Here is a 15,073-nt window from a genome sequence, read left to right on the forward strand (position 1 = left end):
TCGCTTATTTACTTTTCCGTTCCCACTGTTACAATCACTACAAAACCCAAAAATATTACTTTTGCTACCATTATCACTACTATCATACTAATTTGCTACTAAATACTTTGCTGCAGATATTAAGTTATCCAGGTGTGGTTGAATTGACAACTCAGCTGCTAATACTTGAGAATATTCTTTGGCTCCCCTTGTGTCGAATCAATAAATTTGGGTTGAATACTCTACCCTCGAAAACTGTTGCAATCCCCTATACTTGTGGGTTATCAGGTACATACTAGTACATCTGTCTATTAACCATGTTCGTACATCAAACTAATGTTCTTGTGTATCCCTCATCAATCACTTATGATGAGGCAGTCAGGCAAGTGGACTACAGTGAGAAAAGATCCTTATTTAAAGATTGCAGCGTCAGCCTCCCCACATGATTCTCAAGAAACAGCAAGGCTAGATGAAGATAGTGAACGTAGCTCTATAGTTGATTACCGCATTTCCCCTGCACTAGCATTGCAGGTGCTTGCTCTAACTTGGCAGCATGATATGTGGTTGCATGTTGCATATGGTGTCTAGATTGTAATTCTTCCAATCTGGTTAAATTGCATGTGCTATTCTGCTTAGTTTATACATTATACCTATTAATGTGACATGCCTTCCTGTTGTTAGTACATAGTACATCTGTCTATTAAGCATGCCCTTACATAAAACTATTGTTTTTTTGTATCCCGCATAAATCAATATGACGAGACACCTTTAGTATATGCAGTGTGATATTAGTTGCATATTTCATATGATTTATAGCATGCGCTGCTTCTAATTTGTTGAAATGCCATTTATGATGGGATGCTTTTAACTTGGCAGAGTCATATTGGTTGCATCTTTCATGTGGTGTCTAGCTTGCATTGCTTATTATTTGTTGAAATGGTTTCTGCTTAGTTTACACAAACAGTTGTGAATATGCCATGTCGTCCTGTTTTTCGTATTATTCCATCCTGGAATCATGTGTTTGCCTTACATCAAAGTAGTGATTGTCAGTATCATGCACGAATGAGTTCTGAAGAGTGAATTTTATTGCTTTTTCTTGTCGGTTTTACTTGACAATTCAAAATCAATAAAGCGGAAGGAAGTTAGCAAGGCAGCGGATGATGGTGCTCCTTCCAAACGGAGGGCCTCTACAGATTCTACTCCTCCATCCCCCCAATATGATTTCCAAGACAACACATGCATAGACACTCAACGTAGCTGTGTTGATGATGAGCACGTCTCCCCTAGTGCACCATCACAAGTGCTCCCTCTAACTTGGCACTGTTATATGTGGTTGCATGTTATGTATGATGTCTATTGTATTGCTTCTAATTTTGTTGAATTTCATATGCTTACTTTACACATTATACTTGTGAATAAGACATGTGTTCCTGTTTCTAGAACATACAATATCTGTCTATCACACCATGTTCTTACATCAAAGTACTACTGTTGTGTAACCTGCAACAATCACTTATCATAAGACACGTTTGACTTGGGAGTGTGATATAGGTTACATCTCGCATTCTTTTCTAGCTTGTACTACTTCTAATTTGTTGAAATGGCACTTATGACGAGACAGTTTTAACTTGGTAGAGTGATATTCGTTGCATCTTTCATATGGTGTCTAGCTTTCATTGCTTCTAATTTGTTGAAATGCCTTCTCCTTAGTTTACACATCATAAGTTGTGAATATGCAATGGCACTAATGACGAGAGACCTTTAACTTGGTAGTGTGATGTTGTTTGCATCTTGCATATGATTTATTTCTTGTACTGCTTCACATTTGTTTAAACGGCATTTATGATGAGACACTGTTAACTTGGCAGAGCGATATTTGTAGCATCTTTCATATGGTGTCTACCTTCCATTGCATTGCTTCTAATTTAGTGAAATGTCTTCTGCTTAGTTTACACATCATAGTTCTGGTTATCTCATGCCGTCCTATTTTTCGTATATATTACATCCTCCTATCATGTGGTTGTCTAACATCAAAGTTCATTTCGTCTGTATCACGCATCAATTTGTTCTGAAGAACTAAATTGTATTCATTTTTCTTGTCGGCTTGACTTAACATGGCACAGAGAAAGAGGAAGCAACACAGAATGACAAGGAAAGGGAAGCGGAAGAATCCTGCAGATTCTGCTGGTACTGATGGTGCAATAGAAGGTTAAAGTCCAACGGAAAATTGTACCGACGGGGTATCCCGTGCTACACGAGCTGCAGAACAAGCCAAACAGAAACAAATAGCTGCCACCAAACAAGCAGAGACAACCATAGTTGTTGCAACACCTTCCACAGTACCACCAGCTGCACGATTTACTCGTTGGTCAACTCAGCTAGTAGCACGTTCCCAAGCTCCCTTGCCACTTGACACTACTTCCGAAGCACTCTTGACACAAGATGAGTTGGCAAGATCAGATGAACTTTGTGAGCTTCAACAGCAAGAAGGTAGTTGCTGGAGTCAAGTTATAGTTGCATGCTTCTTTATATGTAGTCTCACAATTTGATGTACACTAACACTTCCTATGTTTGTTGTTGGACTAGCACCTAGGCGCAAGAGGAAACAAACATCAGGGATAATGCTCGATAGGTGAAAGTGCAACTATCCCTGGGTGGTTTTGGTAATTCCTAACAACATATATCTCATTGAGCTAATGCTATTTCAAGATAAATATTTCAAGAAAGCTCAATGATTGGCATGGCATGGATGAGAAAAGTGGATCCCTCAAAATGCTAAGGACAAAAGGATTGGCTCAAGCTCAAAGCACAAGACTCTACATTTTCTATTTTAGTGATCCAAGATCACATTGAGTCTATAGGAAAGGCCAATACTATCAAGGAGGGATGAGGTGTTGCTTAATGGCTTTCTTGCTCAAAGTGCTTAGTGATATGCTCCAAAGCCCTCAACTACTTTCTCACATCCACATATGACCCAAACCAAAAGTCAAACTCGGCCCCACCGATTCTTTCTATTCGGCGCCACCGAGTTCAGATGTCATAGCCACTGCCACAAACCCTAGTCAAATCGGTCTCACCGATAGGGATCTCGGTCTCACCGAGATGGGATTGTAATCTCTCTGTTTCCCTTCGTAACGTTTCGGTCAAACCGAGATGAGCGATCGGTCCCACCGAGATTGCAATGCAAACTCTCTGTTTCCCTTTCGTAACGTTTCGGTCTCACCGAGATGAGCGAATCGGTCCCACCGAGTTTGCCTGACCAACTCTCTGGTTAGCTTATTACCAAAATCGGTCTCACCAAGTTTGTGTAATCGGTCTCACCGAGATTACGTTATGCCCTAACCCTAACCATATCGGTCCTACCGAGTTGCATGTCGGTCCCACCGAAAATCCTAACGGTCACATTATTTGCTAAATCGGTCCGACCGAGTTTCATGATTCGGTCCCACCGAGATTGGTAAGTTGTGTGTAACGGTTAGATTTTGTGTGGAGGCTATATATACCCCTCCACCCACTCTTCATTCGTGGAGAGAGCCATCAGAACGTGCCTACACTTCCAGCATTCATTTTCTGAGAGAGAACCACCTACACTTGTGTTGAGGTCAAGATATTCCAATCCTACCATATGAATCTTGATCTCTAACCTTCCCCAAGTTGCTTTCCACTCAAATCTTCTTTCCACCAAATCCAAATCATGTGAGAGAGAGTTGAGTGTTGGGGAGACTATCATTTCAAGCACAAGAGCAAGGAGTTCATCATCAACACACCATTTGTTACTTCTTGGAGAGTGGTGTCTCCTAGATTGGCTAGGTGTCACTTGGGAGCCTCCGACAAGATTGTGGAGTTGAACCAAGGAGTTTGTAAGGGCAAGGAGATCGCCTACTTCGTGAAGATCTACCCTAGTGAGGCAAGTCCTTCGTGGGCGACGGCCATGGTGGGATAGACAAGGTTGCTTCTTCGTGGACCCTTCATGGGTGGAGCCCTCCGTGGACTCGCGCAGCCGTTACCCTTCGTGGGTTGAAGTCTCCATCAACGTGGATGTACGATGGCACCACCTATCGGAACCACGACAAAAACATCCTTGTCTCCAATTGCATTTGCCTCCTCGAACTCCTCCCCTTTACCTTCATATGCAATTGTTTTACATTCCGCTGCTATACTCTTAGAATTGCATGTGTAGGTTGATTGCTTGACTTGTGCTAACTTGCTAAAATCTGCCAAGAACTAAAATTGGGAAAAGGCTAGATTTTTATTTGGTCAAGTAGTCTAATCACCCCCCTCTAGACATACTTTCGATCCTACAATAGGTTAACTAAATCTAGAGGAGGAAGAATGGAGATCCGTTTTGAGGCAGGTTTAAAAAGGCCACGTGATGCTACAGAGTCAGCCAAGTTAGTATCAGAGGCAGCGGTTGCTGTTAGGTGTCATGTACGTATCCTCCCAACATGGATTCAGTACAGGAATGACAAAGACGAAACCCAGTTCAACACCTTCCTCGACCATTTATCTGTAAGTATGGTTATGTATGGAAACTAGTAATATCGTCCTCTGTCCAATACTTTCTAGGTTGCTGTTAATGAGACTCCCATAATTTTCAACAGATGAGGTTCGAGTTGGATAGCCAAGATGATGCAACCAGACAAGCTTGCACCCATGTTTTCAAGTCTACTCTGCGACAGTATCAGTATAACTTGAGGAAAACTCACTTTGAAGGCAAGGCTAACAGTGAACTTGCCCAAACATCTCCAGTGGAAAATATATCGGATGAAGATTGGAGAGGCCTCGTTAAACACTGGTTCGATCCGAAGTATCAGGTACATTATATATATGTGATCAGATCACATGTTGAAGTCCTATTTACGCATGTGCCACACAAATCTATCTTCTTGTAGGTGAACTGTTCAAAGAACAAGGCAACCGTATGAAAGTGAAATTCCAACAGACGACAGGATCTCGTAGCTATATTGCACATCGCGAGGCTCTTGTAATTAGCTGCTGTTTCACTCTTTTCGTTGTACCATATTATCATATCTATATTGACTTGTTCCAAATGCAGAGGAAAGCCCGCAAGGACCAAAAAGTACCTGAACGAAATGCTGTGGAAATCTTCAAGGACTGTCACACCAGCAAGACGAAGGGCATGAATACACCAGTCAAAGCCGCTGTTGTAAGCCCTTAATCCTCATGCCTTTTAACTACTACTTACTCTGACTCGTGCTTTGAACTGCATGGTTTGCAACCAATGTCTATTACTCTTTTCAATTTTATACACAATTGCCTTAGCGTATCATTGCACCTTACAAGGTTTAAAAGAGAGGAGTGATGTTCCTTTGATCTTGACCTGTAATCTAGTTCCGTGCTGGACTTGCCCACACAACGTTACAATTGCCTGTTTGTCTGTTCTCAGTTGTTTTGTAATATGATGTCATATTATGCTTACCGTATTGTAAACTTTGTCTCTTTATCCTTAGCTGTCAATACAATGTGAAGAAATAGACAATACAGTAGCCATGGTACATGGTCGTATGTTTGGAACCTGGTTTTATTATGTATTTTGCAATAAAATCTTTATATTTATCTTTACCTAATAATAAAGCATATATCGCTTCTGCCCGCACACCCGTCGTGGTAATTTTGCAAAAAGGACCTTGCCTTTTCTGGAAATTATACCCGCACTCCCTGACTCTGGGGAAAACGTTTCGGCAAAACAAAAAATCGCGTCTCCTCTATTTCTTCGTATACGCAGAACGGAGGCCGCCGCGGTGAACGGGGTGGACGAGGTCTGGGAGCAGGAGGCGCAGCGCATCCCGCCGCCGCACGGGGACTGCGAGCCCGCGGCGCACCTGTCACCCACCAGGTGGCCACCCGTGTCTGTGCACGCGCGCGCACAGGCAGAGGCGCACGGCCATGGCCATGGCCGATGGCGAGCGCGGGGAGCGGCGGCCAACGGCGACCGGAGGCGGGCTCGGCCAGGAACATCGGACCCATGCGCTGTCAGGGCGAGCTGCAGGCGGGTGCGGCCAGGGGCGCCAGTGTGGGCGGCGCGGGGCGTGCGCTCGCGGCTGCTGCGGCAGGAGGCAGCAGCGCAGCAGCACAGGGCGCCGGCGGGGGCGAGCAGCGCGCGGGCTGGGCGTCGCGTGGGCGTAGTGTGACGTGGCCGGGGCGCCCGGGCGCGTGGCCAGGGGCGCGGTGAGCACGAGCTGACAGAGAGCTCCGGCGTGGCGGAGGCGCGTGGCAAGGCTCTGGTGGCCACGGACATCAGCGTCGCCGTCCCGCAGGGCACCTACGCGCGCGTCCGTACGCGCCCCTTTCCTCCTTCTCCTCCTCGATAATCCCACCGCCTCGCCGGTGCCGTGCTCCTGACGTGTTCGACAGAATGTTTTTACTGCAGCACCACGGTCGGGGCTGGCGTGGTGGACGCCGACTACCGGGGCACCGTCGGTGTCATCCTCTTCAACCACTCCGGTGTCGACTTCGCCGTGAAGCCTAGGGACTGCATGGCATAGCTGGTAATCGATAGGATCGCCACGCCCGACGTTGCCGAGGTGGACGGCCTCGATGCCACCTTGAGGGCGAGGGCGGCTTCGGATCCACCGGCGTTTGATGGCTAGCCTCGATGGAAGGCAGGTGTATCTAGGTGCTGATGGTTATGGTGAAAGAGCTGCTGGCTGGAGACAACCTGCAGCTATGTGTTCCAATTTGAAGCACTGTCATTTATGAATTTCTATGTTAGCCAGGGTACATGTTGGATAATGGTTATGGTGAAAGAACTCAGTTGTAACCATGTTGAATCGACTTCTGAATTCCATGGAAATTACTGGGTGGCTAGGGTATCTCTACTTCTATAAAAGTTTGAGTTGATGATGATGGTGTGCCTGCCATTCTCTACTTATAGTCGTCGGATCTTCATCGAACGCACAGGAAGCGATCTGTGGCAATTTTGCAAAAAACCGCCCGTCACTCCATCAACATTTGCAGACAACCCCTCCAGCCTCATCTCTCCCACTCAGCCTCATTACTCCCCCCGACTCATCCAGCCATCTGAAAAGGGGCGCCGTGCAACCACCGGCCGACAGCATCGGAGTCCATCTGGCGCGGTGGCCGCTGCCGGCGATGTCCACCGCCACCACGACCCCAGCCCATCTGTCCCGTTCTACTCTCTCTTCCCCACCTTATCCAGCCATCTCCAAAGAAAAGGAAAATGGCGGCACCGTGAGAACCACCGCCGGCAGAGGTGGAATCGATCTAGCGATGTGGCCGCTGCCTGCGCCGTACAATCCCAGCCTCTCTTATGCCTTATCTCAGCCCCACCGCCCACCGCCACCACGATCCCATCCTCGTCGCCGTCTGCTCCGCCCGCTCCCTTGTCTCCTCCGACCCTGACCGACGCAGGTCCGCCGCCGATGCTTCTTCTGCCTCTTTTTCTGCCGCAGAGTTCCCACCAACCACCAACCACTATCGCCACCACCTCCCCCTCGTTGATGTCTCGTCCGCCCCTTCCCCTTATCCTGCAACGCAGACTGCCATAGGTACGCCGGCAGAACTGTCTAGAAAGTAGAAACACTCTTCCAGGCCAATATATATCAAATTTTCTGTCATCCAGAGTTCAAATCCGTGCGCCAATGTGGAGCTGTCTAGAAACTACTCTTGCAGACAAATATAAAGCAAATGGGCAGGCCTATGGGACTCACGCTGCTGCACCCAGAGGAGCCAGAAGCTGGTCACGCCAATCTTCAGATTGAATGGATTGTGAGGACTTCGCCTTCTGGTATGGGTGAATCTTCTTACTTGTGCAATTGCAGATATGTGCTTTGACAGAAATAACTGATGTAATTAGAGGAATAGTTTACTGTGGTTAGATTTGCTATGCTAGCCTACTTCTATGCTAATATGATTGCTACACTGATAATTAGCGAATATAATAGTAGTCTGATCTTTTATTCATCTATTGACGTAGATTGCTGGACGGCATATAGTCACATTCTTGTCACTAGATCTTATACTTTTGTGGTACCACATTATATATGCATTGCGATATTGCTTACAGTTGAAATTTTGAAGGGGTTGCTTAAGTTGACCAAATATGCATTGGTACCAAATAATCAAATATGCACATCAATACTCAGTGGCAGCTCCAACTAGAAATAGATTTATTTCTCACCAAATCACTGATTTGATCCACATGGCAGGTCCAAAAGATACTAACAGAAATTAAAAGTCGTCAGGAAAAACCCTTGGATTTTGGTGTGAGACTGAAGAACCACAAGGTCAGGGCATACTGGTTGTGTTAGGTTGAATATAGAGTATGTGCACTTATTTAAAGATTGGTGGTTGTGCTAGAGATTTATAAGAAGTGCAACATTTTTCATACTTCACAGTTTTGTGCATGTTACTGTGAACGTATTTTCTTTTCTTGCTGTAGATTGCAAGTTGTGAAGCTTATTATTAGACATGCTTGGAATTTATTGTGATAGGTTCTTAGAAAATGCTGTGAAATTTTCATACTTGATCACTTCTGTATATTTGTACTTTTTGGCTACCATACATGTGCATATCATTTTTCTTTGTTACTCCCTCTGTTCAAAAAATTCGGACAACACTGACAGCAGGTTGCTTTGTCATCAGTGCATTTCCTTTGCTTTGTAGCTCCACATCCAATTTTCAGGCCACACCCTGAATATTTGTTTCCTCTATGTCTGTTATCAACATGTTTTTTTCTTTGCAGAAGCCTGGTTGATGTAAGAAAGTTACAAGTAGTCCACAGTACTAATATTTTTTTATGTACATACATGTGCATTCACCCCTTCTATATACATATGATTCAAAAACATCTTTTACTTTACTTTTTTTTTCTTTGCTCTGTACAAAATGTACTAAGTGTTGTCCATTGTTTTTTCCTTTGCCTAAATATAGTACAGAGTACATATCCTCTATAGGGTCCTTGTGTTTTTCCTTTGTCTAAATATACTACAGACCATCATATATATGCAGTACTGATTACCTGATGTCCTTTTAGGTGACAAGATGGATGGAGCCCGAGCTCGAAGGCCAACATTGTTAGCAGAGATGTTTTGGGCAAACAACTAAAAGAAGGGTATACTATGCTTGACACACATGATTCCGTGGCCTGATAGATGCCTAAGGTATGTAACTAAGTAATTGGAACTAACTGTATGAGTCATGCCTAAGGTATGCTTGACACACATGCCTAAGGTATGCTTGACACACATGATTTCATGGTCTGATAGACTTGGGCTTCCACTGTACGACACAAGTGGAGATGACTCTGTTTTTTGACCATGATCTTGAGAGGTACAACTTTATCTATGTATCCATATCTATACTTTCTCTCTAGATGTCATAAGCATGGTTCCCCACATCCAACATATGTTTCAGAATCATTTTTTACTACCCGCCAAAAAAGGAATCATCGTTTACTTTATTAATTCCTACCATTTGTCTTCACATTTAAGTCTTGTTTGCCTAATATACTGCGAAATCAGCATTGTTGAATCCTTGGATAAAGGTAACAATATATATTGTTTTATTTTCTACAGTTGTTCCAAGGAAAACAACAGTTCTGTTGCAATAGTTCTTTTAAGGTTGTACATGATAGTATGTACCCGGAGAACGCAGGCCGTGCCGGTGATTTGGGAGATTTGGCGTGAGCGCAATTGCCGCATTTTTCACAATTTGGATTCGTCGGCTGCTATGCTTACATGCCTTGTCGTTGACGAAGCCAATGTTGGAAGGAGGCCGACACACCACACATCATTTTGTGATAGTAATCTAGCTTAGTGGCCCCTCTCAATTCTGTGTTTTCTCATTTGCTTTACATGTGTTTGTACATTACTCGCTCCTATCAATGAAATCAATAGCTCTGCTATTAGGCTTAAGAAAAAACTGTCTTGGAGCTCAGTTGTTGCCTCTGTCAGATATTTGCACTGTATGAACAAACTGCTATGTGGACAGATTTTCTATTTGTCATATGCTCTTTGTCCCCTTAATATGGGAGAGCCATGAGAAAATTGGGTAGGAAGAACCAAAGTCTTCTGCAAGGTGAAAATTGAGGGGGGTTTATGTTGGAAACCTTATGTTTCATTTTGCTCGATGTACCTGTCAACAATATGGCATCATCACTTTGATCAATGTTTTGGTACATCTTTTATTGTTTACTAGACTCGTGACACTGAGTAAATAATGTTCCACCCGATATTTTGTCATTCCGTAGCGTAGCACGGGCATCTTACTAGTATGCATCACAAATTCTGAATTTCAGGATGCCAGAATGTAGTACAGGAAAGTACAGCATACCAAAATTCAGTTGTTGCTTGCAAGTGTTATGCAAGAGCATACCTGAAAATCAGTCAGTAGTTACAACAACCGATTTGTCACCAAAGTATCCTATAGGTACCCACAAGATGCAGACACAGCACAGGGAAAAGTAGCTGAATCCAAAGATATGGAACTCACCATACAGTTTCAGTCTATGCAAGAATGAACAAACTTCAGTCGATACCGAAGGATGCTAGCATGAACAAACTTCGAGCACCATACGAAAATTACGAAGGTAAGGACCTCGACACCACCGCCGGGGGCGAGGGCGGGAGTTTGTTAATTAGTCTAGAAGGCCGATGTGATTATGGTTAAGGAACTGCTGGCTGTATTACTCTGCATCCTGTAGGTTTGGATGGATGGCTGGGGCAATATTGTGTTTCAGGATTACCTTGGAAACTACTATCTAGAGTACATTGCATTTCTGAATTTCCAGCAATACATGATCCATTTATTCATGGTTGAAGCCAGAATGGAGAATAGAGCGCACCCCAAAAATTCAGTGTTCGTGCCGGGTAGACGTGCTGCTAATGGAATTCAGTGTTCATACAGGGTAGATGTGCCGCTAATAGTTATATGGAATTACTGGCACCGTCTTTTCTGCATAAAATGTTTGTTGATTCAGAAAATGATCATGCATTTTAAAAAGTGTTCATTAAATCAAAAAAAATGTTCGTGAATTTCAAAAATTGATCCACACATTTCCAAAAAAAGTCGATTCTAGAAATATTCGACGATTCAATAAAATTGTTTAAAAAATGTTCACAACTTTTTAAAAAAATGTATGCAAATAGTATAAAAATATTCATGAATTCAAAAAATGTTCTTGATTTTAGAAAATGTTTGTAAATTTGTATAAGTGTTCACGAATTTAAAAAAGGTTCACGTTTTCAATTATGTACACAAGTTTAAAAAATGTTCATGATTTCACGAAATTGAGAGTGGTATTGTATCTTGGTGATGCAACAAAATGTGGTCATGGCCATTGGAGATTGTGATTTCTTTTCCCGTTGCAACGCACGGGCCCTTTTGCTACTTCTCCTTTTCAAAAATGAACCCGCACTCCCTATGTAAGTGTATATCTGGGGAAAGCGATTCGGTAAAGAAAATCCGCGTCTCCTCTGTTTCTTCGTATGCAGACGAGCAGTGAGGCCGCCGCAGCGAACGGGGTGGACGAGGTGGCGGAGCAGGAGGCGCAGCGCATCCCGGTGCCGCACGCGGACTGCGAGCCCGCGGCGCACCTGTCACCCACTAGCATGGACCCCGAGGCCGTGCCGGCGACGACGGAGAGGACGGAGAGAATCAGGATGAGGAGGATACCGCTGCGGCGATCCATCCCGACGGCGACGATGGCCATCGTACGCTTGCTCGCTTGCTGTCCGCCGCTGCCAGTCCTCTCCGGCCTCTTCCGCCGTATCCTTCCCTCCGGTGTGCTTCTCTGTCGTGATTTGGATGGAAAGTTGCAGTCCGTGTCCTTCTCCAACTCCAGGCAATTGAGTGCCCGACCCGGATTTGTGTTGCCTGCTATAAGAAGTAAGGATCCTTGGCCGGAATCTCCATCAAGCTCCATCAACGAAACATACAATGTTGCTGCCCGAGTTCGCCGGTCTATTCTCAACCTTATCACTCTCACTATCAAAAACACAAAAGTGTAAACGTTTGTTACAAAACGTACTTAACAAAAGTGCACACGTTTGTTACAAAAATAGCAATCAGAATCCTAATTAGTTACGTACAACAGTCCGAGACAAACACGTCTTTCCCTGGCTTTATACTTAGCAAGAGTCCGAATTCTAATTGACTACACACGTCGTGCTGCTACAAATACAAACACCCAGCTTCCGCTGTCTTGGCTAGCTTTGTACGTCGGCTTTGCGCTACAAGTCGCCTTTCTAAGCAGTCTTATAATCTCGCCGTACAGCCCGTGCTCCACCTGAGGTACGTCTGATCTCATGCCAATCTAAATGTGGTTCTGTCGTTTTGAAAAATACATGAACTTTCCTGTGTGTCTGTAACCGTAGCTTCCATCATCATTACCTTGCCTGTCGGCCGCCCACGGACGATGTAGTAGTACATTACAAAATCATCATCATCTAACTGCTTTAACCTTCAAGTCTTTAATTTCCTGCAAACAATCTGTCACAAAAAAATGTATGGCAGCTAGGGACAGGTAAAGTCAGTTAATTATAAAATTTATCATAGGCAATGTTCACATTACTTAATTGCGTGTACTGCAAATGCCAATATCATTACTTTTTTCTAAGTAACTTAGGCATCATAAGGCATGTTCCTATTTAAATTTTCTCGGACGCTGAGATGAAATGAAGTTAAGTTAGCATATTATATGGCTTTACAAAGTTTTTTTACCCTCATGCAGGAAAATATTTGGGCCATAATCGCACATCATGGATGCTAAAGAACAAAGAAGAAAGAGAGATAGAGAACGGTATGCACGGATGACCAATGAAGAAAGGCAGAAGTATAATGAACAAAAAAGAAAGAGAGATAAAGAGCGGAATGAACGCATGACCGATGAAGAAAGGCAGGGCAAACTCAAAAAACGCCGTGAAGCCTATCATCAAAAGAAAATTTCAGGAAAGACACCAGAACAGAAGGCGGCAAAATGCGCACAAGAAAAACAAAAATACGCAACCATGAAGCCAGAACAAAAGAAAGCAAGAATAGAACAAATTGAAGCTCATCGTCAATTGACACGCAGCATACCATCCAAAGATTCGATTGCAATGGAGAACCCTAAATATGTCGCAACCGAACAGGAGGTTAGTACTTCTAAAATTACTGTAAAACACAGGGATCATGTGGCAGCAGGAGAAAGGCAAACATTACTACACCGTCGTAACGAAGAATTCACGAGAAGACGGAAGCGAACTGTTTCCGTATCATCAAAAGAAGATGCATCCATGACACAAGCCTGCGATGAAAACAATCAAACTCTAGAGCAGCCACAAGTTATGACTTACGGTAACAATCTCGATTTTATACTCACATTCCAAGTAAATATAAATCTGTCTGTACAACTAACCATCTATTTTGGACAGACGTCCCCTCCTCAATGTTTCCAAGCATTAGAGAAGCAGATTCATCAACACAATCTTTAGACAATGATGATCACAGTAAAGTGGGTTTGTGGCCAGACATCCCATCCTCAATGCTTCCAACAATCAAAGAAGTGGATGCACGAATACAATCATTATGCAATGATGATCACAGTAAGATAAATAAATTACATATAAATACTTTTATATACAAACATTTTATATACATAACAATAAAAAAAATTACACAGGTAATGATGGAATCATATATCAGCAAGAAGCAACCATTGACAAAATAGATGCGTCAGCAAAAAGAATCTACAACAAGGATCACGGTAAGTTTGTCAATTTCATGTATGTTCTTACGCATTACAAGCAAATATATTTATATATAAATATATATATACAATCAAAAATTACAACACAGGTAATGATGGAGTCGTATTTGAAGAAGACATAGACGAAGATGAATACATGTTCATCGGTGAAGGTATGTTTAATTCAATTAAAATAAATTTGCACCGTTATAATACTACTTACTAATTTAATATGCTGCATATCAAACCAGAGTGAGACAGAGAAGTGGAGATTGAAATCATAGAAGACAAGGAAGCTCTCAGCCCTGATCCGTATGATTTCGTCTACAACAACATACCAGCAAGCACAAACGTGCTCAAAAAAGAACCAAATTGCCATTTCTGCCATGCAACCAAATTCAAGTATGAAACTGAGGGATTATGCTGCAAAAAAGGACAGGTAAGACTAGCCGATCCAGATAAGCCACTTGAACTCATGAGGCTTTGGACAAGCAATGACCCTGATGCTAGACATTTTCGGCAAAATATAAGATTTTTCAATGGGCACTTCTCATTTACTACCCTATACTGCCACCTTGACAGAGACACGACTGACATCGAACGGATGGTATTTACACCTTTCGAGCACATGGTCAAATATATCACAACATACACTCATTTGGTAATAGTCACTCAGATCCAAAACATCTGGAGTTGTACTTCTATGATGATGATCCAAGCTTAGAGCATCGATACCGTAGTTGCCGTGAGGAAATGTACGAGCAAGACAAGCATGTGATGGGAATAATAATAGACATCCTGCGCAGTAACCCGTACTCTCAGCAGTTTAGGAGTTTGGGACAAGCCCAAAACCTTGAGGACTACAGACTCATTTTAAACCTTGACCAGAGATTGGACCAAAGAACATACAACGAGCCAATTAATTCGGAGGTAGCTGCAGTGTGGATTGAAGGAAATGAAAGAAGAGATACTTATGACAGAAACGTAATATTACATGGGAACAACAACGAAAAAGAGCACATTCGATCATACTACGGGTGCTATGATCCGTTGTCGTATCCTCTATTCTTTCCAAGAGCTGAACTCGGTTGGCATAGGAAAATCCCAAAGAAGGAAACACCAGATGCAGATATTGCTACCAATAATATCAGTAATAACGACGACCCAGGTAAAATAACATATACTATCATATTCAAAATTCAATTTTAATATATTACTCCCTCCGTCCGAAAATACTTGTCATCAAAATGGACAAAAAGGGATGTATCTAGAACTAAAATACATCTAGATACATCCCTTTTTATTCATTTTGATGACAAGTATTTCCGGACGGAGGGAGTACTACCAATGCAACTAACTTTTGATCTTGCAACATTTACACAGATA

At 43.1% G+C, this 15,073-nt stretch overlaps 1 protein-coding gene across 1 annotated transcript; it reads left to right on the forward strand.

Annotated features, from left to right (window-relative positions):
- Nucleotides 1–11,429: 11,429 nt before the first annotated feature.
- On the forward strand, nucleotides 11,430–14,845 carry LOC123170277 (pre-mRNA-splicing factor 38B-like). Its single transcript, XM_044588113.1, has 6 exons — nucleotides 11,430–12,252; nucleotides 12,692–13,296; nucleotides 13,374–13,544; nucleotides 13,622–13,705; nucleotides 13,798–13,860; nucleotides 13,939–14,845. The coding sequence occupies exons 2-6, from the start codon at nucleotides 12,720–12,722 to the stop codon at nucleotides 13,941–13,943; spliced, it is 900 nt and encodes a 299-aa protein (XP_044444048.1). The 5' UTR covers nucleotides 11,430–12,252; nucleotides 12,692–12,719; the 3' UTR covers nucleotides 13,944–14,845.
- The last annotated feature ends 228 nt before the right edge of the window (nucleotides 14,846–15,073 follow it).

This window comes from Triticum aestivum, chromosome 1D (assembly GCF_018294505.1).
Source record: "Triticum aestivum cultivar Chinese Spring chromosome 1D, IWGSC CS RefSeq v2.1, whole genome shotgun sequence".
In the NCBI taxonomy this organism is placed as follows: Eukaryota; Viridiplantae; Streptophyta; class Magnoliopsida; order Poales; family Poaceae; genus Triticum; species Triticum aestivum.